Here is a 26,776-nt window from a genome sequence, read left to right on the forward strand (position 1 = left end):
TTCCAAAAAGCTTAACTAGCTTAACAGAACAGAGTTCACAAAACACTTGGTTAAGACAACACAAAACACAGAATTGCATATTTGCCTAAACAAATTCTATTATTATTCCACCTGCAGCTGCTGCTAATGGAGGCGAACTTTCGCCCTTAATACTACTCTTTGAATATTTTCTCCTTCAAGTACAACTAACCATTTGTTGTCGTACTATATACAACAATACGTTCTTCGCATTTACTCTGCGAACGAAATATTCTTTTTCATTTCTTCCATTCGTGCGGGATTTCACACTCATTTATTTTCACAAAAAAGGGAAAATGATAGATAAATAAATAAAATAAATATAGAGATTTTTTTCTCAATTACCAATTTTCAAAATTAATATACAGAAAAACAAACAATGAAATTTAATGTTGAAACCTTGCTGAAAATGATAATCATCAGTTCAACTATTTTGCAATGATGATAAATTAATCGATGATGAAATAATGAAAAATGAGATGAAATGCTAAAACAAAAGTTGGAGATGCTTCAAGAATGGGCAAGTAAGTGAATTCTGCACTGCTTTGAGAAAAAAAAAGAACTTTTACACACGCACCCACACATATATACATGTGTGTATAATTTACATATTTACATCGAATCAATTTCTGCTCGTTTCGCTAGTTGATAAAATGAGTCAATATTTCTTATACGAGCTATATTCCCTTGTGTCGTAACAAGAATGCAACTAATCAAGCGATAATTAGCAATGAAGTAAATTAGAAAATAAAAAACTTTTCCTGTGAAAAAATCCTAAACTGGCAACCATTGTCATGCAAATGTTATTGTAAAATAGCAGTGCAATTTGCAATGCAATGTCAAAAAATCACAGATTATTTTATCAATATAAATAAAATAAATAAATGCACAAATACAACACAAACACACACACACACACACATATATATATATATACTATTCTCAAGTAATGCCTGTAATGTTTCAATGAATAAAACTTATAAAAAATTGAAATGATGAATTCATTAGATATTTGTTTGAACAAATCTTGAAAAGAACAGATTCACCGTGGATGTGGGATAATATTACGAGAGAAAGAAGGGAAAAATTTATTTTCAATTTAAATAAATCCTAATGAATATATGCGGCATAGATTTCAATTTATTAAACGATACAATTTAAAGGCAATGAACAATGGACATTTATCTATCAGTGCCGTTAAATGAAAGTAACTTGAAACGGGCAAAGTTATCCAATTGAATATAGTTTTCAATGTGCATAATCCTTATTGGATTTAATGGCAAGTATGAAAGCAATTTTCAATTCAAATGGAATTTAATCCACTAAATTCTCACTGTCATCAGCATACAATTTTTCTTCATCAGGAATAATGATCAAAAAGATAAGAAAAACACGAAGAAAAGTCGATTTCGTAACCAACATGAACAATAAATGCTTCTTAAAATCAAATCAGTCCAAACCATATCATAAAGCCCTCCTACAACTTTTCTCTTTAGAATGAAATTTGCTCTTATTTGCACAATTACAAGTATATTTGCAATTAAAAACAGGATACCCATATACATATATATATATATATATATATATATATATATATATATATACGCCTATGCAATGTTCGCTGTAATCTGTAAAAAACTATCTCCACAAGCATCCCTATTACGTAGAAATTCAAAAAACTTTATAAATTATTTATTTCAGTGAACATGTTCAAACAGGATCTGTAAATTTTAATATTTTACGATTGCTCTTTTATTTGGAAACATAGAAATCAGCGTGAAAACATGACCATCAAGAAAGCCATACATACTTACGCACACAATGGTGAAAAAAGAATAAATAGTGCAAATTTGAATAGACTCAAATCACGCCTAGTTGTTAACGTTTTTTCTGAAGAAAAGGCTACCCAAGAGATATAATGAAATAAATAAACTCAGCTTTTATAGTTTCATTTGGCAATCTGAAAACATCAAATTGTGCTTTTATCAATTAATTAAATTTCTACAATCACTCGAAGCTGGAAAGCAAAAGTCTTTCCTATTCATGCAAATTATCAGACAATTTCAGAAATGCTATAACCAATCGAAAGAAGTAATAATAAATACATCGTTGCCTAAGGTGACAAGTTTAAAAATGCAAATTCTGGTACGTTAAATACTAATCTCACCAATCGAGATCTCTCCCTATCTATTCCTGACAGAATTTACTATTCCTGTTTGTCACTGCTTAAGAAAAACATACAGAAAAATAAAAAAAGATAATATTATTTCAAAGTAAAATAACCAAAAACCGAAAATGAACATTCAACAATCATCATACAGCAACATATAAATTCCGAAATAAATAAGATTAAATAATTCTGATAATTTAGCAGTGGGAATGCGGATGGATTCTATTTTTCAAATTTTAACTTTAAAAATAGAACATTTCTTTGATAGCGGTATATTTTGCTTCAGTATTAAATGATTCGAAATTGTCCAGCCTGTTGTCCAGATCTTGCTCACTGTTATTTTTCACTTGCAACTGCTTGCCATTCTCCGTTATTGAAGCCAACAGCCATTACGATAGTTGGAAATGTCAGTCAGCGATCAGCTTTCAATCCATTATTACAATGGCAAACTTTACAATTAATTGACGCCAGCAAAGTCAACAAATCCGCCTGTGCCTGCATCCATTTTCTCAAATCATATGATAAGTTCTGCCGTTATCGGCTCATCATCTGCTTTTCCTTTTTCCACTCAGATTACTGTTTCAGTTCAAAGATACCAAAGCAGTTGTACCATCATTTCAGCAAACAAACAAACTAACAAACAATCAAATGAATATAGTTAATAAGAAATAAAGGACAATAACAACCAAAGGCCATTGTCGAAAGTATTCAAGGTATTCATGAATGGACCAAGGAAATAATTCACCTACAGTGCAGCAAAACATCAATTCATCAAAACAGCCTTTGATAGCAACCGCGATCAGCATTCTCTCCATAATTATCAACATGCTCATCTTGGCAACTTTTCAAAAAGTACCAAAAAAACCCAAGCAAATTTGGCTGATATTCGGTAAGAATGATCATTTCATAAATAGCAAATTGCATTCTAATTCTAAATCAAAAATCGAATGACAAAACGTTCTCTACTTCTTTAATAAGCATCGAAATGAGAAAGAACAGTAAACATCATTCTTTATATATGTCCATAGAATAATAATTCTGAAGCAGAGTTTGATTTTGTTTTTTCATTTCCCAGCTGTATTTTTGTAAACAACACTATCAATCTTCCATGAATAATCGTTTTCTTTATTGCACCGTCTTTTTTTTACTTTTGGAAATTCGCATTAAATTTTACGCTCATTTACCAGCAAGCTATGGTCAACAGCAAATTTTCAGTAGAACAATAATATCTCATCAATATTTAATGCACTTCTAAAATGAAAAGCCACATTCCACTGTTTCTTCTAGGCTTATCAAATCGCTTATTTCATCGTTATTTTATATCGTACTTTTACAGCCTAACAATTCCACATTTCACAAGTACAATAACCGTAAGATTGTAATTAAAAAAAGAAAATAACAGCACTTTTTCTTATAAGCTGTGCATATCAAGTGCGAATATATATGTATAGATGTAACACTGAAGAAGTGAACTTCATGTAGAAACGTCAGTAAGAAACGTCAAAAACTTTTCAAACGTCAGTAATATAAAACAGTAAATGTTGTAGAAATAAATTGGAACATTATATATTCAATTGAGCATTATTGAAATGAATTACCCAAAGCAGATCAACAAACCCTGTTGAGCTTAATTTCATTTCGTCACAACTGATGATGCATCATGCCAATTGACTTATAATTCAAAACCATTCTACAAACAACCTTTGGTCATTGCTCTCAACATAAATAAATAAATAAATAAATAGATAGATACAGATATACAAAATAATTAAAAAGAACAACATCAAAAAATTTCACATATTAATTGCAGAATGATGAAAAAATTGAAAGATGAAATAGAAATTTAATTTCCCCTTGAAGATTTATTCATTCATGCAAATTGCAATTATTTGAAAATCACAGTGAAATCAAGTCCAATCAAAAGAATAACCATAGGATATTGAATGGTTGGATTTTCTCTTTTTTTATTCTCATCTTAATCAAAATATCGAAACAAATCGAGAGTAATAAATTGAACAGAGAATGAACACTTGGAGCAGAGTGAGTGCAAAATCACAGCTAATGAAAGGCGGAAAAGTTGCAGTTTACACAACAAATAAACACAATTTAGGATGAATGAACATACTTAATTGATTTAAATTCTGACATTAATTTATTTGATTTAAATCAGTTTAATCAATAAAAACAACAACAAAGCTAAGAATGAAATATACAAAGGTACTGAAAATGCCAATCTCACAAATCAAGATCTCTACTGATCTGTTCCTTACAGGATTAACAATTCCTGTTTGTCATGTGCGAAAAAGAGACACTGGATGAAATAAGGCAATTGAAACTGCAATTAATTGAAAGCGAAGTCCACACACACACAAATGCGCTGACTGAAACAAATTCGCCAGGGATTGTTGTTCCACACGCAAAAGTATTATTACTACTCGGTTGACAACACTGATAAGCAACAAACACTGACCGTACAAGCTCAGTTTAGTACTAAGCAAGTATATTATGATGAGAACAAGTAACCTAGCCAAAGAAAGTTGAGCTAGCTTTTATCAAAGGGAAGCTGAATTGGAAAAACTGAAATCTGAATTGGTTGAACTGTCAAAAGAGAAAAGTTCAGCACCATAAACCGAGAGGCAAACCAAGCGTATGGAGAAAAGAACGACAAAAGCAGACCCATAAATGGACACGAAACGCGCAAAGATACAACAAATACAACATTCTCAGTGAATATGAGAAAACTGTCGTCATCAAACTTCATACATTCATTACTGAAAGTGAAAAAAATCTTTTGATCATACAACTAACTCCCTCGCCTGTAACCAATCAGAGACAACAAAGAAAAATTATTGGTCAAACAAGCAAAGCGCAACGCTTTCAAAGTGCAAAACGAGCAAACAATCCGCCTGACGACGTCCCTCGATGAAATATATACCCATAGAAAATTATAATTTATTCGTAAGACTCGTTGTCCGCTGAGGCGCTAATTTTAAACAAATATCGTTGCCCATCCAAACTGGCGGAACAAAGAGCGAACAAATCGGCCACAGAAGCTGCGCCCCCTCCTACTTGTGGTCGTGGTCGTCGTCGTTGTTGCTGCTCTATAAGCGTGCTTGAAACATTTTATGGCCGAAAATGGTTCACAGCCGAATCCATTGCCGAATTCTCAAACTATACCGACTTCGTTTGTAATCAGCTTGCTGGTTGGCATTGCCGTCCTCACCCTCAACGCCCTGCTGTTCACCGCCTGCATACGGGCTCGAGTTCAATCGAAAACACTCCTCCTCATTCTCGGTAACTAAACAGTGCACAGTAGCAGTATACCTAGTGTTCCTCGCATTTGAAAAAACTTCTTTATTTTTTTTCCAATATGATTTAAGTTAATTAAAATTTAAAATTTTTTTTAAATGGCAATGTGATTCAAAGAAAAAAAACTAACTGTACAAAGATTGGATTACATCGTGTACGTACGTATGTGTGCATGTGCATGTGTGTGCGTGTATTAACCACCGTATGGGGGAAAAGAAATTCTATAATTTTATGACAGTTTCAATTCATCTTTGATGCGAAATTCGATTCTTAATGAGCATTGATGACGCAAGTTGAAAAGTCATAAAAATGTAGTTCATGCCATACAATGATAGGGACTAAAAACAATTAAAGCAGAATGAGATTTCGACGGGTTCAATCCCCTGTGAATTTGTACGTTGCAAAATATCAATTTCTAATTTTAATTAACCGTTACAAGAGATCGCGGTGAATCTCTCTACCCGAATCAGCTGCATCACAATTTCAGCGACAAACAAGTAAATTTAGACCGCTATACAAATCAGCCTGTCCATTTTCTAACACACGAAAAACCAAAAACTGAATATTATTTTAAAAAAGAAAAAGAAAATGCGAATTTCCCCAATTCACGTCAACATACCTGCTGACCAGTGTTGCTCCTAATTAGAAAAAAGAAGAGGAAAATTAATAAGCAAAGCAAAGCAAATAATTTTTAAATTACATTAAACGAAATGAAATTTCACCAGACCAGCATGTGAATTAATTCGAACAACATCAATTCAATTAATTAATTGCTTCAATTTGAGAACGAATCTAGATTGCTTATTTCGTCCCTGTGCTAACATTAGCGTGAGAAGAATTCAAATGAATATATCATAGCCCAAAACAATACTTCCGCTGTAGAATGTGTCAAAAAATAAATAAAAATTAATTAACAATACTTGTTTCGTTTTTCTCTGTTCATTTACATTTAGGACTGTGCTGTGCGGTGATGATCCGCTCGATGGCGACGATCATTTCCGCATCCCGTCAAATGGTCGTCGCCTCGGTCGGCGTGTACAAAATCGCCGGATGGAAGTGCCTGGTTCAGGGCTTGCATCTGATCTGCTACGAGATAGGCGACTGCACCAGCACGGCCTTCATTTTCATCATCTCCTTGGACCGCTTTTTTGCAATGACTTCGTTTGAGCAGTACAAAAAATTCACCATACGCCACGTGCAAATTCTCATAGGTGTTGTGTTCACGGTGGCATTGGTCTACTACTGCATCCTAGCAGTGCTGATCGGCACCATCTACCTGTCCAAGCGGGAAGTGAGCGCGAACTGTTACCGGGGCGAGGTGCTCACCCTGCTCTATTGCAAAGTGCTCATCAGTACGCTGCTGTTCATTTTCATCGTCACCGTGGTGCTGTACACGATCGCCTGTCTAGTGATGCGCTGCAGGAAAGTGGTCGGGTCGAATTCCGTGCGCCGCAACCAACTGAAACGGGAGAAGGTGGTCACCAAACGCGTGGCTGTGATCATCGTCTCCACACTGATCACGCACATCATCCCGGTCAGTTTCTGCGTGGTCAACATGTGGCGCAACCAGAATCTGCTCGGCATCTCCAGCTTCTTGCTGCTCATGCATCCGGCAACGCTCACGCTGGATCTTTTCCTCTACGCGCTGCTGGACAAAGATATAAGACGCAGCTTCAGCAGGTGCGTTGCCTGTGGACGTCGACAACGCCCGGTCTGCAAATTGCACGACAGAACCACCAACTGCGTCACGCCGTTCAACATCCACCACCATACTGACGACAACCAAGCTGCCGAATGCCCGCCAGTGCCTTGAAAATGAGAAAACGACGAAACCACAACTCACCACCACCCCTACCACTGACCCTCTGTCCGAGGCAATATCAACAATTCCAATTCCAATTCCAGCTGGTGTTACCATTTCTCCCTATTCTCGTTTGACCAGTATTTTCAAAGAGTTTGTTAAAAATAGATTTTACGAGAAATAAATAAATAAATATTTCACAAGGAATCTCCGTGGTTTCACTTCATGTAGTGTAGGTAAGACTGAAACAGAAGCTCAGAGAGAACAGAAACGTTCTCTAAATTGGATAAAGACATAAAAGATAAGCTTTCTTGGTTCTGTGATAGCTTTCAAGATTCACTTTCCCATTAACTAACTAGCTGCAAGCAGTCAACACGAACCAGTTTCCAACTTTCTGACAGGCTAATATTTGAAATTTTCTTTGCTGCACAATTTACTCGCCTGACGACCGACATTGCAGATACAATTTTCCAGACTTGCAGCGCAGACAACAACAACAACAACAAACATGCTTTACACCGCCCTGAACGCGCTTCGCTTTTTTGCCTACCGTCAAGACGACAGTGATGTCGATCGTCTGCACTACTGGCTCACGTCCAACGTGCTGATTGCGCTTTCTCTGCTGGTCAGCTTCAAACAGTTCGGAGGCAAGCCGATAGAATGCCTCGTACCGAAGATGTTCTCCAGTGCTTGGGAACAGGTAAGCAAAAAGAAAACTCGTGCCTACCTCAATTGCTCAGTGAGAAAGGAAACAAGAACAACAACAGAATTATTGAAGATGAGCTTATTGGTTGATTATTAAAAGCATCCTTGAAATGAATACCAGCAGACAATGATGATTTATTTATTTGGTCAATCACTTGCACCACTGTGTCGTCACGGAGAACGAACAAGCCGATCCTACTAGAAATTATTGCATTACTGCTGCCATTGTGCAGCATTCGTATAATTAATTGCAAATTGATTTTTCTTTCACTTTCAGTTTAACTTATCATTTTAACATTTTGTCGTGTCTTTGTAGTATGCGGAAAATTTTTGCTGGGCACAAGATACGTATTTTTTGCCATTCGACGAATCGGTTCCAAAAGACATAACTGACCGTGAACGACTGAAAATCAGCTACTACCAATGGGTACCGTTTTTTCTGTTGCTCGAAGCGCTCTGTTTCCGATTACCCAGCATCATGTGGCGCTATTTGGCTGATCATTCAGGTAGGAGGGTTTTGCCAAATTAATCGACAACCATTAACAACCGAGAACGCTACCCACATACATACACTCTCGTGCGTGTTCATACTGTTTTGAACAATAATATTTCAAACAACAACTTACCAAAACCTACTACAGTCGAACTAATCTGTTCACAAAAGACAAATCCTGATTCATGCATTGGCTAAAATCATCTTCGAAAATCGATCCAATCATTCCATTTTTGACTTGACAACTAACAGCTAATAGGGAACCAACCAACCGTGCTTGCTCATTGTTTACAAGCGTGAAATACGCCCTAATGTTAAGTTTTCAGTTGAAAACCGAACAACAGTGCAAATAGTCGAAATAACATTCCTTTTCACAATTAAACGTTTTCATCTACGATCAACGTCAACACGATAATTCACACTAATGAATACTGACTGCTCAAAACTGGTTCAAAAAAAACTTTCTGTTCATGGAAATGCACATTCAATTACTGTAAACAATACCGCACAAAGGCTGCTACAAATTCAACTTCTACAATTCTATCTATATCTGTATGAACCGTACTTGAAAAGCTTAAATTTACACAAATCCCTAATCTATTTATTGGTGAACAGCTGTTTTCCAATTAAAGCACGAACAAATTATTAAAACAACATGAAATTATTCAAATATTACAAAAGAAGAGGAAACCAAACGAACGCTGATCAAATAAAGCTAATAATAATGAACACCAAAAATGCATGCACAGTGATCGCATTTTTCTTACCATAAATAATAAATAAAGTCAGCCTGTTGGCAGTGTCAAATTAGATGTACTTGTCGGACAAAAATACAACAGTACGATCAATGATATTCATTATATATATATATATATATATATACAGTTTCGCTTCGTCTCACTTGATTAATTCTAAAATGATTTAAATACAGAAACTGATTGTCAAGATCAATTCGTATACTGTTAATTGAAGTTGAGAATGATATGAAAAAAATTAATTTTTCAATATATATATATGCATATATATCAGCTCAAAATTATTTGTCTGTTGTTGTTTATTAATTTTCAAATTTAGGAATTCGAATTCGCGACGTGATCAATTTGGCAATGGATGAACGCAACGTGCGAGCGGAGATCAAAGAGCAAAACATCGACGCGTTAACCAAGCACATTCTCAACGCGTTACAGTTTCATCGTCGACTGGAGCAACAACAACAACAACAACGACACGTCGCCTCACCGCACCGACTTTTCCGGCTGCTGAACCTACCGTACACCGCTGCCTACGTGACCAGTGTCTATTTGCTGATCAAATTGCTGTACGTGTTGAACGTGGCGGCACAACTGCTGATGCTCAACCGTTTCCTGAACACTGACACATACCAGTGGTACGGCTTCGAAGCGCTCGTCGACGTGCTCAACGGCACCACGTGGGAAAACTCCGGCTTTTTCCCGCGTGTAACACTTTGTGATTTTCAGGTTACTGAAAAAAAAACAAAAAATTTTTTCTATTAATTTTTAATTAAGTCTTAAAACCAAAAAACATACAGCTTGTTCAACTTGCACATGCAATGTTGTCAGAGTTAATTTTCATGTCGGCCGACGACCAGCGACATTTCAGGTGCGTGTTATGGGCAACGTGCAACGGTACAGCGTGCAGTGCGTGCTCGTGATCAACCTGTTCAACGAGAAAATATTCACCCTCCTCTGGTTCTGGTATACGGTGCTTTTCTTGATCACCGCCGCCAGTTTTGCCTACTGGGCGTACGCGATTCTGCTTCCCTGGCCGGGAAGGTGGTTCATCTCCAGACACTTGCAGCTGACCGACGAGCCGTTCAACGGTAACGACAAAGACGACGTCCGACGGTTGCGACGCTTCGTCAACGACTATTTGAAATCGGATGGCGTTTTTCTCGTCCGGCTTATCACGAGTCGGTCGAGTATCGTTTTCGGCACTGAATTGCTGGGATCGTTGTGGCGCAGTTTCCACGAAATTGACCAACAACTGCGACTGAACAACGCAATCGAACGAGTGGAAAAATCCAACTGGCTTCGTCGCCATGGGTTCAAAGGGCGTCGTCGTAATCGTGGCACGGGCGAACAAAACACCCCCGTGAATCCATCATCGCAAGAAGAAATTCAGGATGCTGTCAGAAAATTGCTTCCACTGCTTCGTGAACGTGCCGATCTAGCAACTTCTCCTCGTCTGACCAACTCACAAGGTGAAGAAGATGACGATCAAGCCACCGACATCGACACAGATAATCCAACCAACCAACAACCATCGTGTTACGACGGGTGATGACAGTTATTCTTATACACCACCACCCCAGACACAAAAAAGAAGAAAAGAAATCGCATTCTTCGTTCGGTTAAGTTAAAATGAGACTTTAAATTTGGTTAATTTTTTATTTTATATTTCATAATTATTCTCTCCTATTGACAGACAGTTGCTTGGCTACTGTTCAGACAAATGGAAGAAACGTTCCTCAGTTATTTTTTCAGAGTTCATTTTGGATGATGAAGCTTCGTTATCAAAATGATAAAACAAAAAAATCTACACTGTAAAAGAGAAAGAAAGAGAGAGAAAGAAAAAAAACAACGGTATATAACCAACCATAATATATGAACAATAATAGAAAATAAATAAATAAACACATTTGGATCAGTATCAAAAATGAACCGTAAAACACATGCACATGTGCAACTGGTGATTGACTGAAACTGTCGGTTATATTTCGTTCTTCGTTGTGCTAGAAATGTAAAAAACAAAAATTCTGTAAACAACAACAGCAGAGCAGAAGCTTCTACAGAGAAGAAGAAAAAAGAGCAAATGTCATATGTCAGGACAAATTGGGAAAAAGTTAATAAATATGACAGATAAAAAACAAATGAAGGAAACGTGAAGAGAAAAAACTTTTTTCGATATTAAAACAACAATACTGACGACGACAAGGGATCGATCTGCTGCTGAAAGAAGAAGATGATGATGATGAAGATAAACTCTGATGCACCCATCTGTTTGACGGCGGCCGTCAATCCGCAACGTAAGCAACAATGCAAAACACAATCAATAGCCGGTCAGCTAGCAGTCAGTCAGCCAAGCCCAAAACAATCAAATCAGCCTTCGAAGTTTCAGATTACTCAAAATTTTCAACTGAAGCCAAAATAAAGGTGTGTGTTTGTGTGTGTATGTGTGTGTGTGGTGTGCGCGTTTAAGCATTTCCCATACAGTCACCTCTTCATCCTGCTGATGAGGAAGATCTGCTGAGAAGAAGGTGACGTGACGAAACGAAAAAAATAAACAAATACGCAAGGCTGCTACTGTCGCTGCATTTCGCTGCTTTTCAATTTCGTACTGCAATTTCTTGTGTAGCATCGTTGTCGGCAGACGACAGAACAAAGCAAAGATAACCATGTAAAAGATGTAAGACGATGGGCACTCATTCTTGGTCTTCGGAAGGCGGAAGTGCTTCGCGTTCAGTTGCAGAGAGTTTTTTGAAAAGCCAATCACGATTCTCTTCCAACTGATCTAGCACTGCCTGCCCTTCGGGATAGACCAAATCGGCCCACGTCTCCATCAGCGGATGCACAATGTAATCAATAAATCCCACCTGCAACAGCAAATGAAATCACACAATCAGCTATTATTATTATTATTACTAAATGAAAAACGACATCTGAAATGTCAAACCTGAGATTTTTCCCGTGAAACGTTGCGCCTATCGCACATTGGACTGATTTCCAAACCGAGCTCACGTTCCCGATCACCTTGCTTCCAGTATTCTTCAAGGAGACGATCAATCCACTGTTGGTACAAGGTGATCGGTTTCGCCGGATTGGACAAATCAGCAATGTGGATCATATTCTGAAGGACCTGTATCCGATCGCTGTACTTTTCCAGCGAGGGCACACCTGGACCGGATACTTTTTTCGTTTCAACCATAGTTTTCAAATCGGCTAGGAGACTCATGTGCTTCGACATGTCCGTAGCCAGAACCTGAAAACATAAAAAAAGGTAACAGAGTAAAAACGCATAAGTTCGTTATTCGATAAACAAGGGATCAAACTCTGAACACACACTGACTAAATAACAAACTCACCGTATCAATTACAATTCGTCGAAACAGTTGGCGATGCTTTTTACTGAAACCCGTCAATATGTCACAGTCAGTTTCTTGCAACAGCTTGAAAGCGACTGCGAGGTGATGTTGTTCAAGCACCGATTCATCGTTGTACATAATGGCGAGCTCAGAACCTAAATTTCACAATAAAAAAATGAACCATTCATCGCTACGAAAAGCAAAGTGCGCTGTATTGAATGAAAACTGAAACATTCCCACTGACCTGAGTTGACCAAAAATTGATTCGTCAAGCCTGGATGATCGACGTCATGGATAGCGGCCGCAAATATGACAGCAAGTTTTTCCAAATCAGTAAATACGCTTTCTAAAGATGGCGTAGAAAGCATCACGTGCACGGTTTGCGTCACATCCGCAGCGTGCAAGCTATTGTGGTAGGAATTTTTGCGATAATGATCTTCGAGATGCAATAAATAAGTAAGTAATCTGGCCGGTCGGATATTGAACGCCTTCAACAGGCCTCGATTCTAAAAAAACAGAACATTGAATTAAATGAAATGAAATGAAATGAACACACACACACATATATATATATTAAAAACCTTAAGAATGGTGAATGTGATCGTGGTGAGAGAATGATTATGACTGAGCTCGTCCACTTTGAAAATATCTATACCCCAGCGGTCGATTTGATTGAGATGACTTGTCAATTCTGATGACGTTTCTTTGCCAAGACCGCAAATGGGCAGCAAATCGCCCGTGCTTTCATCGACACTGGAAACAGTCGTGGCAGTAGGAAGTTTCAACTTTCGTATGCCAGAAATCTGAGACATTGACGACGTGACATGCTGCTTGCCTTTGCCAACCTTGCCACCGGCGACCAAGGTCGATCGTTCCTCATCCGACTCAAGTATCGGCGCGTGTTTGTCCTTTTCATTGGCCATGTCCAATTCGTGCTCATTTCCTGCACAATGAATAAAGCTGCGGTGACACGAAGAACAAATACAAACGCACAAACAAACAAAAGCAAATTCATACCCATGAACGTGGTGAAAATAAACCTCGACACTTGATCGCCAGATTTTGAATCAGAAAACTGGCTCAATTCCTTCGTCAGCATCTTGCGAAACTGAACAACACAAAAAAACAACCCATTTTTTAATCGTTACAAAACGAAAAAAGAAATGCAAGTGGAAAACAAGGTTCACCTTCGAAGAGGCCATTTCAGATACAGAACGATGAGTTTGAATTGTTTCTAATTGTTCCAGGCACCAGTCCAGCTCAACTAAAGTATCAGCGGCCAATTGAAAATTATCTTCCTGGGATGTGGCCAGCTGAGTGGCCATAGATCCCGGTGATCTGGGTGCAGGAGGCGGCAAAGCGACGCCAGATGACGGCTTGTTGGCCGTTGCTCGGTCAGATCCGGTAGCAGCAGCGGCGGCGGCGGCGGTCGATATGTGATTGGCACTTGAAGCACTGCTGCTTTGACTCGTCGTCCCGGGCACGCTTCCAGATATCTGCGCCAAGCTAGTTCGACTGTAGAAGTAAAATTTAACAATGGGGTAAAATGCGAAACAATAAAATACTCACGATGAAGAACTGCGAGTTAATTTAGCAAGATTGCTACGAACGTTACGCAAACTGGCAAGAACTTGAGCAAAAGGAGTGACGATCAAGTCTTCCCCGTGCCTGAAAATGAAATTTAAATATTATAACGACAATGACATACATATACATGTACGTGCATAGATAAATATGCGTGTAAAGGTAGGTACATATAGATGTGCAAATAAATTAAAGACTAAAATCAACACGCACGTGTTGTCAAAATCATTTTTTTTAATTTCAAGTTTTCAATTTATTGTTAGCAAAAAATGAAAAAAAAACATAAATCACACATACTGACTGGCCATATAAAATGCCAGCAGTTCGGTCGAAATAACGTTACACTACTACATTAATAACCAAATAAAAGTTGCTCGTCTTGCTAGAGCATTAGTGGCAAATGTACAGTTGAACAGAATTGAATGAAAAAATGCTAAAGGAAAAAATTCAAAGAACAAAAAAGAACAAAATAAGGAAATAAGAAAAGAACAAAAAAAAATAACCAACAACAGAACACAACAATTACAGTGCAAACAATTATGGACAACGACGTTAAGCAAAAACGATCGTTTCGATCGAAATTGCATAATTTCCCGCAGATTCTTTGAAGAAGAAGATCATCACTGAGAATTTTGATCACCATGTTGCTGTGCCCGCAGAAACAGAAAACAAATCGAACAGATTAACAAAACTGCAATTGCAAGACAGAAGAGCAACAACTACATCAACAACACACCAAACATGCTTGTTCGACTGAACTTTTTCAACAGCTCATTCATTATTAACCCGCTGCTGATTGACAGACTAAAGAATTGATTGTCAATCAGAGAAAATGATGCAAATTTAAATAACAACAACACCAACAAGAACAAGAATAAAAGCAACAAAATAAAACACACGTCATCAAGCAGGCGTCACCAGCATGGTACAGCAAGATGACGTACGTAGCTTGAAAATTTTTCAAAAAGAAAAAAAACTACACCACGTCACAGTTGAAGCAATGCTGAGAAAGTTGGCATTCCACAAAGAAACCACGTCAAAAAAAGCGTCATCATTCAGCACCAAATGAAAAAGCAACAAACAAAGCTGAACCGAAAGTAATGGAAAAGTTTTTCTTCATTCCCTCTAAGCCGTCCCTCCCTTGTAATTTTGAAAAAAAGTAAAAGCTGAACAAAAGAAGCATATCACTTTCTGTTGGGTGCGGTTGTGCTATGCTGTTTATATGCCTGACAAAGCTGAAATTCTTATTGCACATTGCATAATTCTAATTGCAAATTGTTAAAACTGATAAACGATAGCAACATTGAGAAAAAAATTACTACTATTATAAATTATCCTTATTACGAAATCTCAAAGTAAGCGTAGCACAGTCGGGTGAACGTCCTGTCCAAATGGAACAATGCTATTTATCCAATATCAACAATGAACGTCAACGGTGAACAACAAATCACCTCCGCCCGCGCACGCACACACGTCATTATTATTACTAATGATGCTAGTTGATTCAACTGACTGAAAACCAAATCTCAAAGCGCAATATAATAATAAGGCAACAAGTCTGCACAATAAATAAATAAATAAATAAATAAATAAAATGGAAAGCCACATTTCAAAACATCGATGCGAGGTTGATCGTATTTCTCAGCGAAATTCCCATTAAAAACCACAACGCAGAATGCAAACCCCGCTCTCTTAATCCAGCCTGCCCATTTACAATTACACGTGTGGTCAAGTTGAGAGGTTCAGTCAATTTTGTGAAACGTTTCAGAAGAACCACAGTACAGTACAGTACAGTACAGTACAGTACAGTATATTACAGTATGAATCGAAGAGAATTCCCCAGCTTCTCAGCAATATACATTCTCACTGAAGCATCAAGCAAAAAATTAAGAAAAAAGTAGCAAACCTTATTTCAACGAATAAATCAAATAATTATGCATAGAAGAATTAGAAATAAGAAAAATTTTGTCGCTTAACTTAAACGGGAGCTCTGAATCAAGGAGGGACTGTTCTGTGTCATCCATCAATGGCAACCAAAAGCAATTATCATCACACGAAGATGAAGAATGCAACACAGAATGAGAATGAAGAATAACAGCGCATACATACACATACACGTTCGGTAGCAAACCAACGGTGGGAGTGTTCTTCAAGCTCAAGCTTTCCTCGCAGCTTGTTCATACAATTAATTCAAAAGGACAATTCATCAGTGCAACAAAAAATTTTTTCAAAGGAAAAAGCATCAAATTATAAAAACAAAAGCAAGAAAACAAGAATAAAAAACAAAAAAATTACGCTAACGTTGGATTTCACTGACGTCATGGAGATGGAAGGCAAGTCCAACAGAAAGAGAGAGAGAGAGAGAGATAGCGACCAAAGGAATAACAATCAACAAGCCGGATAAATTGAGAATGAAGCACAATTTCACGGTGTGTCGACGATGACGCAGAGCAAAGGGAAAATTTCGCCCCTGATTCGCCGGGCATTTTGCCTTTAAGAGTTGTGTGTGAATTAGGAAAAAAAATCAATCCCAAATTCACACACCAGCTAAACAAGCAAAAAGCAAAAAAGTGAATTCCCTCCCCCTCAAAAAAAGGGGAAAAAATCAAAACGGCATATAATTCCTTTTTTATCTAGAGTGAGCAACGTTTGTGAACACATTCGACTATATCTCTCAACATTGAAATGTGAAAAAGACAACAAATTTCATCCTTTATGATTTCTCATTTCATGTGAAAAAATTACATTACGATGAAGAATATTTAAAAATGAAAGCATACTACTGTTGTTTGTTGTAAAAATAAAATACCAAAGATAATCGAACAAAAATAAAATAACACAACGCACTCCAATTCATGCATAAAATTTTCTTCGTTTCCTAAACTACTGGCCAAACGAATCCTTTTCGACCACCGTGACATCATCCACAAATTAATTTGGAAACTCTTTCTTCCATCACCGTTTCGCAATATTAATATAAACAGTCGTTTGGTAATTTATCGAATACGCAACATACGCGACGTTCTTTTTTACATCACAAGATCAACACAGCCATTCGATATACACATAAGCACGTTCACAGAAAGCCTAGCTTCAAAATGCTTGCCGAGTGATTTTCAATCACATCCATCTCTCCACCTCCTCCACTCGCGCTAAACAACACTCTCAACAAAGCAAACATGCCGGCCGTCCATTGTCAGAAAACACGTATGCCAATCGTAAACAGCAAATCTTCTCCCAAATCTTGTTCATTTCGAATAATGCGCGCAAGATTGATTTTAGCATGCACTTTTTTTCCTTTTCTTTCCCTTTCTTCTTGCAGATGAAATAAACAAAATGTCGAGCGTATTTTCTCTCCAATTAAAAATAAATTATCACCAAAAGCTTTCACAATTGAAGGAACAACTGTCTAATAGCAGCAGCAGCAGCAGCAGAAACAACAACAACAACAACAACAACAAGCTGCATAGCACGTTCAATGAGCAAATACAAAAAGTTCGCTTTGCACAGACACATACACAGACACACACACAACACTGACAAAGCGTATTACTACTACTTGCCATAGAATATAATGGAATATTGCCAACACGAAACTTGCTGCACTGCACCACAGCTGTGCACCAAAATATGATGATAAATGGCAACGACATGTATAAATAAATATATAAATATAATTTAAACAAGCAGTCACCCCTTCATTCGATCAATCGAGCGTTAAGAAATTATTAGCCTCGCATTAAAATGTCAATGCCAACTGACAATATGCTTGCGAACCCTTCCGAAAATCCTCCCCCATAAAACGTTTCATGCCAATGAAGTGGAATAAAAGAAAAGTCAAAGCAACACAACGTCACTGAACAACCCCTCCACACACACACACAGAACAAAAAACAGCACTACTTAACAGAAGAAATAAACAAACAAAAAGGAAAAGAAAAGAAACGAAATCATCGACAAATCTAATACATGCATGGTATTATTGCATTTCAGGAGCATAATTAATTCTGACGGTTTTCATTATCCCAAAAAGTTCACATAATGATAATAACAACGACAAGTAGTGTTGTTATCGTTGCTGTTGTCGAAAAGAATGCGCCATGCCATTACAGAATCCACACAAAGCTACCACAAATAGACTACGAAAAGTGATTTAAAAATCAATACAAGCAGTAATAATACACTTGTTGTCTGGTGTGATAAATAAATAAATAAATGAAAATTAATTCACCAAATTGTAATGCTCAACATGTAAACTCAACTGTAATGTAAGTGAACTACTATTTATGCTGTTTTCAATGAAGCTGTTATTATTATATTATTACAATGGTCGAATTCTGACAACTCCATCAATTCCAGTCGTGATTCTAGGGTTTGTTCCATTTCTTCTTTTGAATTTCTCCTACCCCTCCCACTCTCACTCCTGTCCCTCATAGAAAATCACAGCTATTGTCTGAAGGAGTATCCAAATAGGAAAAAAGAATAGAAATAAAACATCTCTAAACAGTAGAATATTTTGCTAGGCAAAAACAGCTGAGCAACACAAACGAGCAAGCAAAACGTTTCACACATACACACACACACACGTCGTTGGCTGGCAGAAAATCCGAATAACACATGTCGACAAAGTTTCACATTGCTTCGTGAAACAACAATATGGGTGTTGTTGTTGTGTGCAAATTGCAATAATATAAATACGCTGAAAACAAAGTTTCAGCAAAAAAAACCAAGAAAAAGATAACAATTTGATCAATCGACAACAATAAAACGAAAGCAGCTTGTAAATAATAGAAAATATTTGAAAATGATTCAAAAACACTAGTAAAAAACAAATTAATCAAAAAAAATCAACTGCTATAATAATAATGGAAATTGAGGGACAGAGAAAGAAGAAAAGATATGAATTTTTTCTTCTGCCCAAATGCAAAAACAAAATGCCCATTCGTGTATTGATCTGTGGAGCGAATGCGTTTGCTGGTCGAGAAATGACTACTGACACAAGATGACGAACGACAAGACAACGACGTTGTGCGAATTATATTAGTCTACACAGTCACAACAAGCTAACATCAACCGGTTGGCAGCTTTAATCGACCAATTTAGCCACTTATCCGCTTCTACGATTATCTTTGGAACACACTCAACCAAGCTATTCGTTAAATTTTAGGAAGAAAAAAAACAATTGTAATAATAACGGTAAAAGAAAAGGCACGGCTCAACACTCAACATCGATGAGGTCTAATTTCCATCAATATAGCCAGCCAGTCGTAACCAATCGATCGACCACCCGACCGTTGGTTGCAAGCAATAATATTTGTTATTGCTGAACTAACCTAATCAACCAAACACACACCATATACGTGTATGTATGTATGTATTTGCATTGTGCATCAACATTGTAAATTGGAAAAAAATCAACTGGAATATGAACAAGCAGTAGCCGAAACAAAAGGCTGAACTCTGTGGGGCTGAACGAACGAACGAACAAATAAATAAATAAATAAATAAAAAGAAAATGTGGCAATTATTCTGCTCGTAATTAGTTTTTCAAATATATAGATGGATAGCATAGCATAGCTGATTTGAACGACCGTTGGTTGCAAGCACTTCATCACTAGCGCGATCATTAAATTGAAACGACCGAATGGGCACAACTGCACTTGCATGCAAACCAACCAACGAGGAGGCACTTGGAAATTAAACATTTTCGTACAAATAAATGAATGAATGGAATAATATAAAACTTTTTTTAAAAAAAGCATAAAAATCTTTCTCCAAACCAAATAATTGCAGCAGTATACTGCTGCTGATTCTCTAGTAAAATACACTTACTACTGCTGACATATTTGAAAGAAAAGGGAGAGAAGAAGAAGAAAAGCTCATCAAGTGGAAAAAAATAATAAAACCAAGCATTATTCATTCTGTTATAGTGTGGCAGAGAACTGTGTCGATGGAAATGAAAGCAAATTTTCCAATTGTCACTCTTTTGTCCACGATGATAAAGCAGAATTCTCGTGGGTGAGGAAAACGCCCCATCCGCGTTAGTCGCATGACAATCAAATTCAAAAGTTAACAAAAACGAACACACACTGAGACGACTGGCCTTGCTTGCGCCTTGTCGTCAGGAGATGCAATCGAATTTTCTCGCCAAGGCAAAACACAAGCAAACATGATTGTGACCCCTGGTTTGTCTGCTGAGACAAATACGTCAATCAATCTTATTCAAATCCAAGTTCAGAAGGAGAAAATTAAAAATTAAACACACATACACACACACCTACCCAAATATGCAGCATATATATATATCTATGCTGATATATGTAGCGCGTTGGGAAATAATATCTCACATATCACCATCATCATCATCATCAACAACAACAACTACTACTACCACTACTACTAATCTTCAATTGAAAATAGAGCAAAAATGAACCTCTGGAATAAATAAATTTCAAAGAAAGAATTATTTCAAAAAAAATCACTGCGTTAACTTAAAAAAAAGATTCAATAATGGCACATAGTAAATGAAAAACTCGAATAGCTATTGAATAGAAAAAAAACAAAACAAAACAACACTACGCGCATATTATTCGCAGTAAAATTGATCGCTACGTTAACTGAGAGTTCGAAAGAGGGTGAATTTCAGAGAGCGGCTAGAGCAAGCAAGAAAAGCAGCAAAATGCACGAACCAACCAACCCAACCTACCGGATCTGATCATTTTCGTTCAATTGCAACAATTTTCAACAATTCATCATATTAATGATGAACATCAATGAACATTAAACGGTGCTGGAAAAATAATACAACTGCCATTCTAGTGACTACTCACATTTTCTTCCAAAAAAGTGATTTCAGACGACAACGGTCAATTTTGTAAAGCGCACTTGTGCTCAACGTACGTCGGACAAGCAAAGGTACTGTAACAACCAACTGTTGCTGCTGATCATCCTGTTCCAATGGCAACGGTTCATCAGGTTGGCGACTGTTGCCACTGTCCTTGATGCCGTTGTTGTAGTTGCAGGGATCAACATCGGCCGGCTCAACTGTCGACATCGACAGTAACTGCTGCTGACAATGCATCGATGCGCTCTGCATTTGCTTCGCCGCCGGCTTTCTGCCACTGCAGCTGCTGACCAAAGTGACCGCCTGCGGCTGAGCACAACAAACAGCCTTCTCTTGGCTATCGACGTTAGCCAACGCCGAGTTTCGGCGATTCACGTTCTCTTGTTCCACACGATGCCATTTGACCAGACGATAGCAAACGCAGCATCCGCTCCACATCGACCCAAGCGCCGGCTTGGCCTGCACTGCTGCGGTTCAGTGCCGACGACAGCAACACTGACCAACATCCATAATACGGAACCAAATTTACAACAACACTAACACCAACACCAGCACCAGCACCACCACCACCAACAACAACAATTACAACCGACACAAAGCACCAAATTGGGAATGAGGCAATCTTTCTATCCAGAAAGTCGTAATCAAAATATATACGTGACGTACAGAGGAGAAGATCATATCGAAAATGAAACAGCTGCAAGCTATTTCAGAGAGAGGTAAAAAGCAAGAATACGTCGAGTAAAAGAAGCAGACGGAGAACAGAGTAAAAGAGAAAGAAAGAGAGCAAGAGAGCGAGAGACAGAGAGAAAAACAAAGTGAATTAGCAGTGAGCGAGTTGAATAAAGCAGGAAAGAGAGAGTTAAAGTCAAAGAGAGGGAGAGAGAGAGAAAGGGGAATGAAGAATGCGAAAGCCGTTCAAGTCAGTCGTCGTCGATTCACGCACTCACGCGTGTTCTCTCCCCATTTCGTTATTCCAAAGCCAACGACACTAGACGGCGCCACAATGCTATATTCTTGACGACGACGTAAGTAGTAATGCCATTTCGCTCCGGTGCAACGCCGCCTCCTCCTCCACTGAAAGCTGCGCTTTTCCTCAACACATCTCTGGATGAACAGTTTTCCTTCTTTCATCATTCCCATAACAACCGCGTAAAACAAAAAAAACAAGAAAACACACACACACACACACACAGTTCATTCACTACAAAGCTTCCTCTTCCCATCTGTTGTTTCAATCAACACAGTGACGACAATATATACACACGCAAGCACCAGCGTGCAGATATATGTACATATATCGTTTAACAAGCAGCCAACATTGCATATACAAATGCATTTATTGCCACTAGAATTACAACTGAGCAGTAAAAAAACGTCAATGGTCTGTTGTTGTTTCTTTTAAATTCTTCTTTGATGTTTGCATTTGATCGTTGCTTTAAAGTAATTGAATTAGCCAAAGTTCGTTTATCGACTGGTTTAATTTTCAAGCTTGTCGTCGTGCGTTACCAATTTCCAACGTGGCAGGGTGGAAGAAAATCGAACCACACGACAATCACAATGCTGCCCTCCCCTCTCCTCCTCCCCCCCCCCACACACACACTGCATTGGGCAAAAACGAACAAACACGTGTACGTACAGTAAAGCAGTGAATGGACTTAAGCCGGTGATGAAACACAACCAACGGTAAACGGCAAAAGCCATGCGTTGAAAGAAAACAATATCGCCTTTGTGTGCTTGCTACTAATCTCGCTACCCTTCATCCAAGGCCAACAAACAAACAACTAATTACATGAGCTAATTGAACATTATCGATTTGAACAAAGATGCGATAAGCAAGCTTATCAACGTGTACGTATACACAAAGACAGAGAGCTAGAGGGGCGAAACGAAAGAAATCAGGAAACAGAAAAAGAAGGGCCAGTATCAATGATGCCAATATATACAGCTAAAGTATGATTATGGTTTGCAGATGAAATTTATGTAACATAAAATTTTCTTCAAAAGTACAAAACAATAAGCAAAATAAATTATAATTTCCAATAAAATACGTGCATCTAATTTGCGCAGAGATCCGTGCAAAAATCGGCAACATTGATCGCGACGGGCTTTTGTCGTTGTCATTTTATGAACAACTACCGCACGCTGGGCAATGCAAATCTCCAAAATCTCGATGCCAATTTCTCTTATCTACTTTGCTAATCAGCGACAAACAGCACTGATAATGCTGCGTAACAATATTCATTTTGCAAAAGTGCAAATACCTTGCAAAATAAATTAATCAATTTACCATTCATCACGTTGAATAACAACAATTAACTTATGAAAACAAAATTACATTCGTAACAACTATATGAGAGAAGAAATATAGCGGCGATTTCATTTTCGTCTACATGATCTTTCTTCAAACAAACTGCTTAAACAAATGACTGCACGATGCAGACTACGGCACAGTTTCATTTAACACAACTAGCTAGCTCTAGCTCTAGCTCTCTCCAAGAAATTACTCAGTGACACACGAAAAAAACATTTCTGACAAATACACATAAGCTCCACAATTCTTAACTAGCGCCGCAGAAACAATACAAAGCAAAATCGCATCCACATATAAACGTACAAATCTGTACATTACATACAAAGTACAGATCATAACTACACGCTGATGTAATTCGTTTTCTACAACTGCATTAAAACAAATGTTAGATTAGTGGGAAAATATTGAAAAGAATTTTTAATTGCTTCACTTCATTCCATTTTCCTGAACAATAGTCAAAAATGAACTGACCTTTCCAACTTAATTGTGCAACTAAATTCAATTAAACTTCACTGCAGACAATGAATCTGTGCAAACTTTTTCATAAAGCTTGAAAATCACTTATGTACAGTACTTGTTTGTTCAAACATGCAGTCAACCGACAAAACAGAAAATCAAACACCGTTAAATGTCGTAAAATGTCACCAATAAAAAAAGACTTTTAAGAATTTATTCTTTCACAGCACTTTGAAATTAATATTGAAAGAAAAACAGTCAGTGAGGAGTGAAACAATCAATTTTTGACCAACAACAAATAACTGAACAATATATCGAAAGCTGATCAAACCCGCTTGCTTCGCTTCAAAAGTCCACTTCAACGATCTGGTTGGTCACACATTTGATCGATAAATAACAATTATTTTTGCATCAATAATTTCCAACAATGTTCCACTTAATATTTGCACACTGAACGAACCTCTCAATTTGATGCAAATGAATGAATGAATCACCACTTTAAAACCCGTTTTCACACTACTTACGACTTTACAAACTGCTCAGTTATCACCCTGAATAAGATACTACTAAATTTACATTTGAAAAATAAAAATATTTTTAAAAAAAGAAGAAAAAATAACCAATCAAACGAATGCTTACATTTATAGGAAAATTAACGTCACGTAAGTCAATATTAATTAGTAACGGCAAAATGGTGCGCTTCGTACATACGAAATGCAACATTTTCTGAAGTTTGTAAAACAACATTATCAATCGATGATTATTTCTCGTGCCAACCGAAAGCAGCAATAACAACTATAAAACATCCATAGCTATGTGCCATCCCCTTCTCATCCTGCGACAAATGCTCATCAAACAAACACCACATACTGCAATAATAAATACTAAGTAACTATATCTATGCATATATGTATTTACGCGTGTGCGCACGCGTTCACACGTGTGTATTATGTTCGGCCGAAGCAATAAGCAATGCGATGCGCCAAAGCACACATGCAGCCAATGACAAATTGATGAAACTTGACGTAAAGCAATGACAATAAAACTTGAGCAATAATAGCTTCATAAATTGAGGAAAATGACCGCAATAACTAAATAGCTGAACAATAAGTTCCACTCGCATTGCCAGGCACTGCAATGAATCACGCAGTACTGCCTGCTGCTACTACCACTACTACTGCTACTGCTACTACTATCACCGCTAATACTAATATTAATACTAATACTACTAGTGTCGCCGCTGTTGTTGGATGAATTATCTGAAGGATTTATAAATTTCCTGAGATTTTTTCACCGAAAATCATTTCCGATCACAACCAACCGAAGCACTAACTAAATGTACCTTAAAAACTGCTGAGGAATAAACAAAAAAAAAAGAATCAGTTTCTTAGATCATCAGTATGAGATCAGTATTTTCACGAAACCTTTCGACATAACGCATCAAAATCAACGCATGTCTTGGATCAATTTGCATCAGATTGTATATCGATCATCAGTCAAAACAAATCAGTCTGAACTATCCAACAAAATAACAAAAAGTCATCACTTCCACTAATGCCTATTATTATAATAAGTCTAGATAGTCACTTAGTTGATTGCCAGAAAAAACAAACCAAGTGTATAGACAACCGAAAAAACCACGATGAGAAAATGACCAATAGAAGAGAATAGAATAGAATAGAATAAAATAAAATAAAATGAAATGCTTACTGAGAATCAGAGACACGGGGTGTTGAGTGGGTGAGTTCGGCATCGGAATCAATCCGATACAGGAAAGAGCCTCGACGATGATGTGGATGCGTCGAACCACTGGGCAACGTACTGGCTTCGACTCCAGTTTTCTTGTTAACATCAAAACTAAAAACAAAAAGAAAAATAATCAAATGAATCAAACAGAAAATATCATACTTAATTAATAACTTTATTAATGAATAATTTAACGATATGATAAATGTAGTAAATAAATAAAGAACAACAAAAGAAGAAAACAACATCCTCATCGACTTTTATGCATCAGCCAACCAATCAGCAGTGCGTGTGTTTATCTACATGCATATGTAAGAATGGAAAATTAACATAGTATCGAAAATTCTCGCCTCAATGTTGCTATGTACCCAGTAAATTTTCGCCTGGATAATTTTTTGAAGTTGAACCTGGATTGATCATGTGACGACGGAAGTGACGGTTTCGACGAACCCTGATCAGAGTTGCTCACTTTGAGTGATTTGATCCGGCGATTCAACAAATAGCTACTTTGTAACATGCCAGCTAGCTGCCTACCGTTTGCAGTGCGCCAAAGAGGAGAGCAGAGAGAACCCAAGCGACGGCCACCGCTTTACAACGGCAAACAATGACGAGGAAGAAAAAAAGAAGAATGAAACAACAAATGCAAATTATAAAATGTAAAGAGGTGAAGCAATTATGAATTTATTTTTTTTAGTCGCCTCAACTGACACAAGCGAAGGATCGAGTCATCGCATCGGCTTTACCGGAACAACAGAACATCGTCAAACGAAGAGGGGGCTAAAGTTTCGTCCAACAAACGAACGACGAGCCCAACCAATCGGGTGTAGCAGCACCACGATGTTGAAAAATTCAAAATTTGGCAATCGATGACGTACTGCCCTTTGATTGATAGCTGCCAAACGCTTTGTCAACTGGAGACAAACAAAAAGCCAGACTATTCCTCTTCCAGCTTCAACTTTCAGAAATCCACTTCCTCTTCTATGGGACTTATGTTCATACGTTTACTTCTTCATCTCTTTCTGTTCCACTTCTCCGCACAAGATCCAGCCCAACCGTGCAAACCGCAAGTTTAATCGTCACAATTTAACAATAAGTTCCAATTAACACCAAACATCTCACTCAACCGACATCGTCGTCATCGTCGTTAGCAGCAGCAACAATAATATTAAGAACAACAACAATAACAACTCAAATCTTCCCAAAAGCCTTTCTGAATTTGATGTGTTCATTCATC

General features: G+C 37.5%; 7 protein-coding genes across 7 annotated transcripts; 3 read left to right on the top strand and 4 right to left on the bottom strand.

The window, feature by feature from the left end:
- Window positions 1-2,480: 2,480 nt before the first annotated feature.
- On the top strand, window positions 2,481-2,825 carry Tsp_02852 (hypothetical protein). Its single transcript, XM_003379135.1, has one exon. It carries the CDS (start codon window positions 2,481-2,483, stop codon window positions 2,823-2,825), a length of 345 nt encoding a protein of 114 aa, XP_003379183.1.
- Window positions 2,826-4,414: 1,589 nt separating this feature from the next.
- Window positions 4,415-5,114, top strand: Tsp_02853 (hypothetical protein). Its single transcript, XM_003379136.1, has 2 exons — window positions 4,415-4,474; window positions 4,809-5,114. The coding sequence occupies exons 1-2, from the start codon at window positions 4,415-4,417 to the stop codon at window positions 5,112-5,114; spliced, it is 366 nt and encodes a 121-aa protein (XP_003379184.1).
- A 26-nt stretch (window positions 5,115-5,140) lies between these two features.
- Tsp_02854 (hypothetical protein) lies at window positions 5,141-5,973 on the bottom strand. Its single transcript, XM_003379137.1, has 4 exons — window positions 5,928-5,973; window positions 5,628-5,718; window positions 5,366-5,521; window positions 5,141-5,300 (listed from the first exon to the last, which is right to left on the bottom strand). Exons 1-4 carry the CDS (start codon window positions 5,971-5,973, stop codon window positions 5,141-5,143), a joined length of 453 nt encoding a protein of 150 aa, XP_003379185.1.
- Window positions 5,974-6,479: 506 nt separating this feature from the next.
- On the top strand, window positions 6,480-10,797 carry Tsp_02855 (innexin-10). Its single transcript, XM_003379138.1, has 5 exons — window positions 6,480-7,177; window positions 7,773-7,998; window positions 8,320-8,509; window positions 9,571-9,617; window positions 10,117-10,797. The coding sequence occupies exons 1-5, from the start codon at window positions 6,480-6,482 to the stop codon at window positions 10,795-10,797; spliced, it is 1,842 nt and encodes a 613-aa protein (XP_003379186.1).
- Window positions 10,798-11,610: 813 nt separating this feature from the next.
- Tsp_02856 (hypothetical protein) lies at window positions 11,611-11,913 on the bottom strand. Its single transcript, XM_003379139.1, has one exon. It carries the CDS (start codon window positions 11,911-11,913, stop codon window positions 11,611-11,613), a length of 303 nt encoding a protein of 100 aa, XP_003379187.1.
- Window positions 11,914-11,938: 25 nt separating this feature from the next.
- On the bottom strand, window positions 11,939-21,464 carry Tsp_02857 (cAMP-specific 3',5'-cyclic phosphodiesterase). Its single transcript, XM_003379140.1, has 9 exons — window positions 21,013-21,464; window positions 14,168-14,266; window positions 13,786-14,113; window positions 13,444-13,706; window positions 13,180-13,351; window positions 12,843-13,104; window positions 12,599-12,753; window positions 12,190-12,495; window positions 11,939-12,109 (listed from the first exon to the last, which is right to left on the bottom strand). Exons 1-9 carry the CDS (start codon window positions 21,462-21,464, stop codon window positions 11,939-11,941), a joined length of 2,208 nt encoding a protein of 735 aa, XP_003379188.1.
- A 3,092-nt stretch (window positions 21,465-24,556) lies between these two features.
- Tsp_02858 (hypothetical protein) lies at window positions 24,557-26,059 on the bottom strand. Its single transcript, XM_003379141.1, has 4 exons — window positions 25,950-26,059; window positions 25,521-25,653; window positions 24,943-25,055; window positions 24,557-24,665 (listed from the first exon to the last, which is right to left on the bottom strand). Exons 1-4 carry the CDS (start codon window positions 26,057-26,059, stop codon window positions 24,557-24,559), a joined length of 465 nt encoding a protein of 154 aa, XP_003379189.1.
- Between the last annotated feature and the right edge of the window lie 717 nt (window positions 26,060-26,776).

The sequence above is a fragment of the Trichinella spiralis genome, assembly GCF_000181795.1.
Source record: "Trichinella spiralis strain ISS 195 chromosome Unknown Scfld2, whole genome shotgun sequence".
Classification (NCBI taxonomy): Eukaryota; Metazoa; Nematoda; class Enoplea; order Trichinellida; family Trichinellidae; genus Trichinella; species Trichinella spiralis.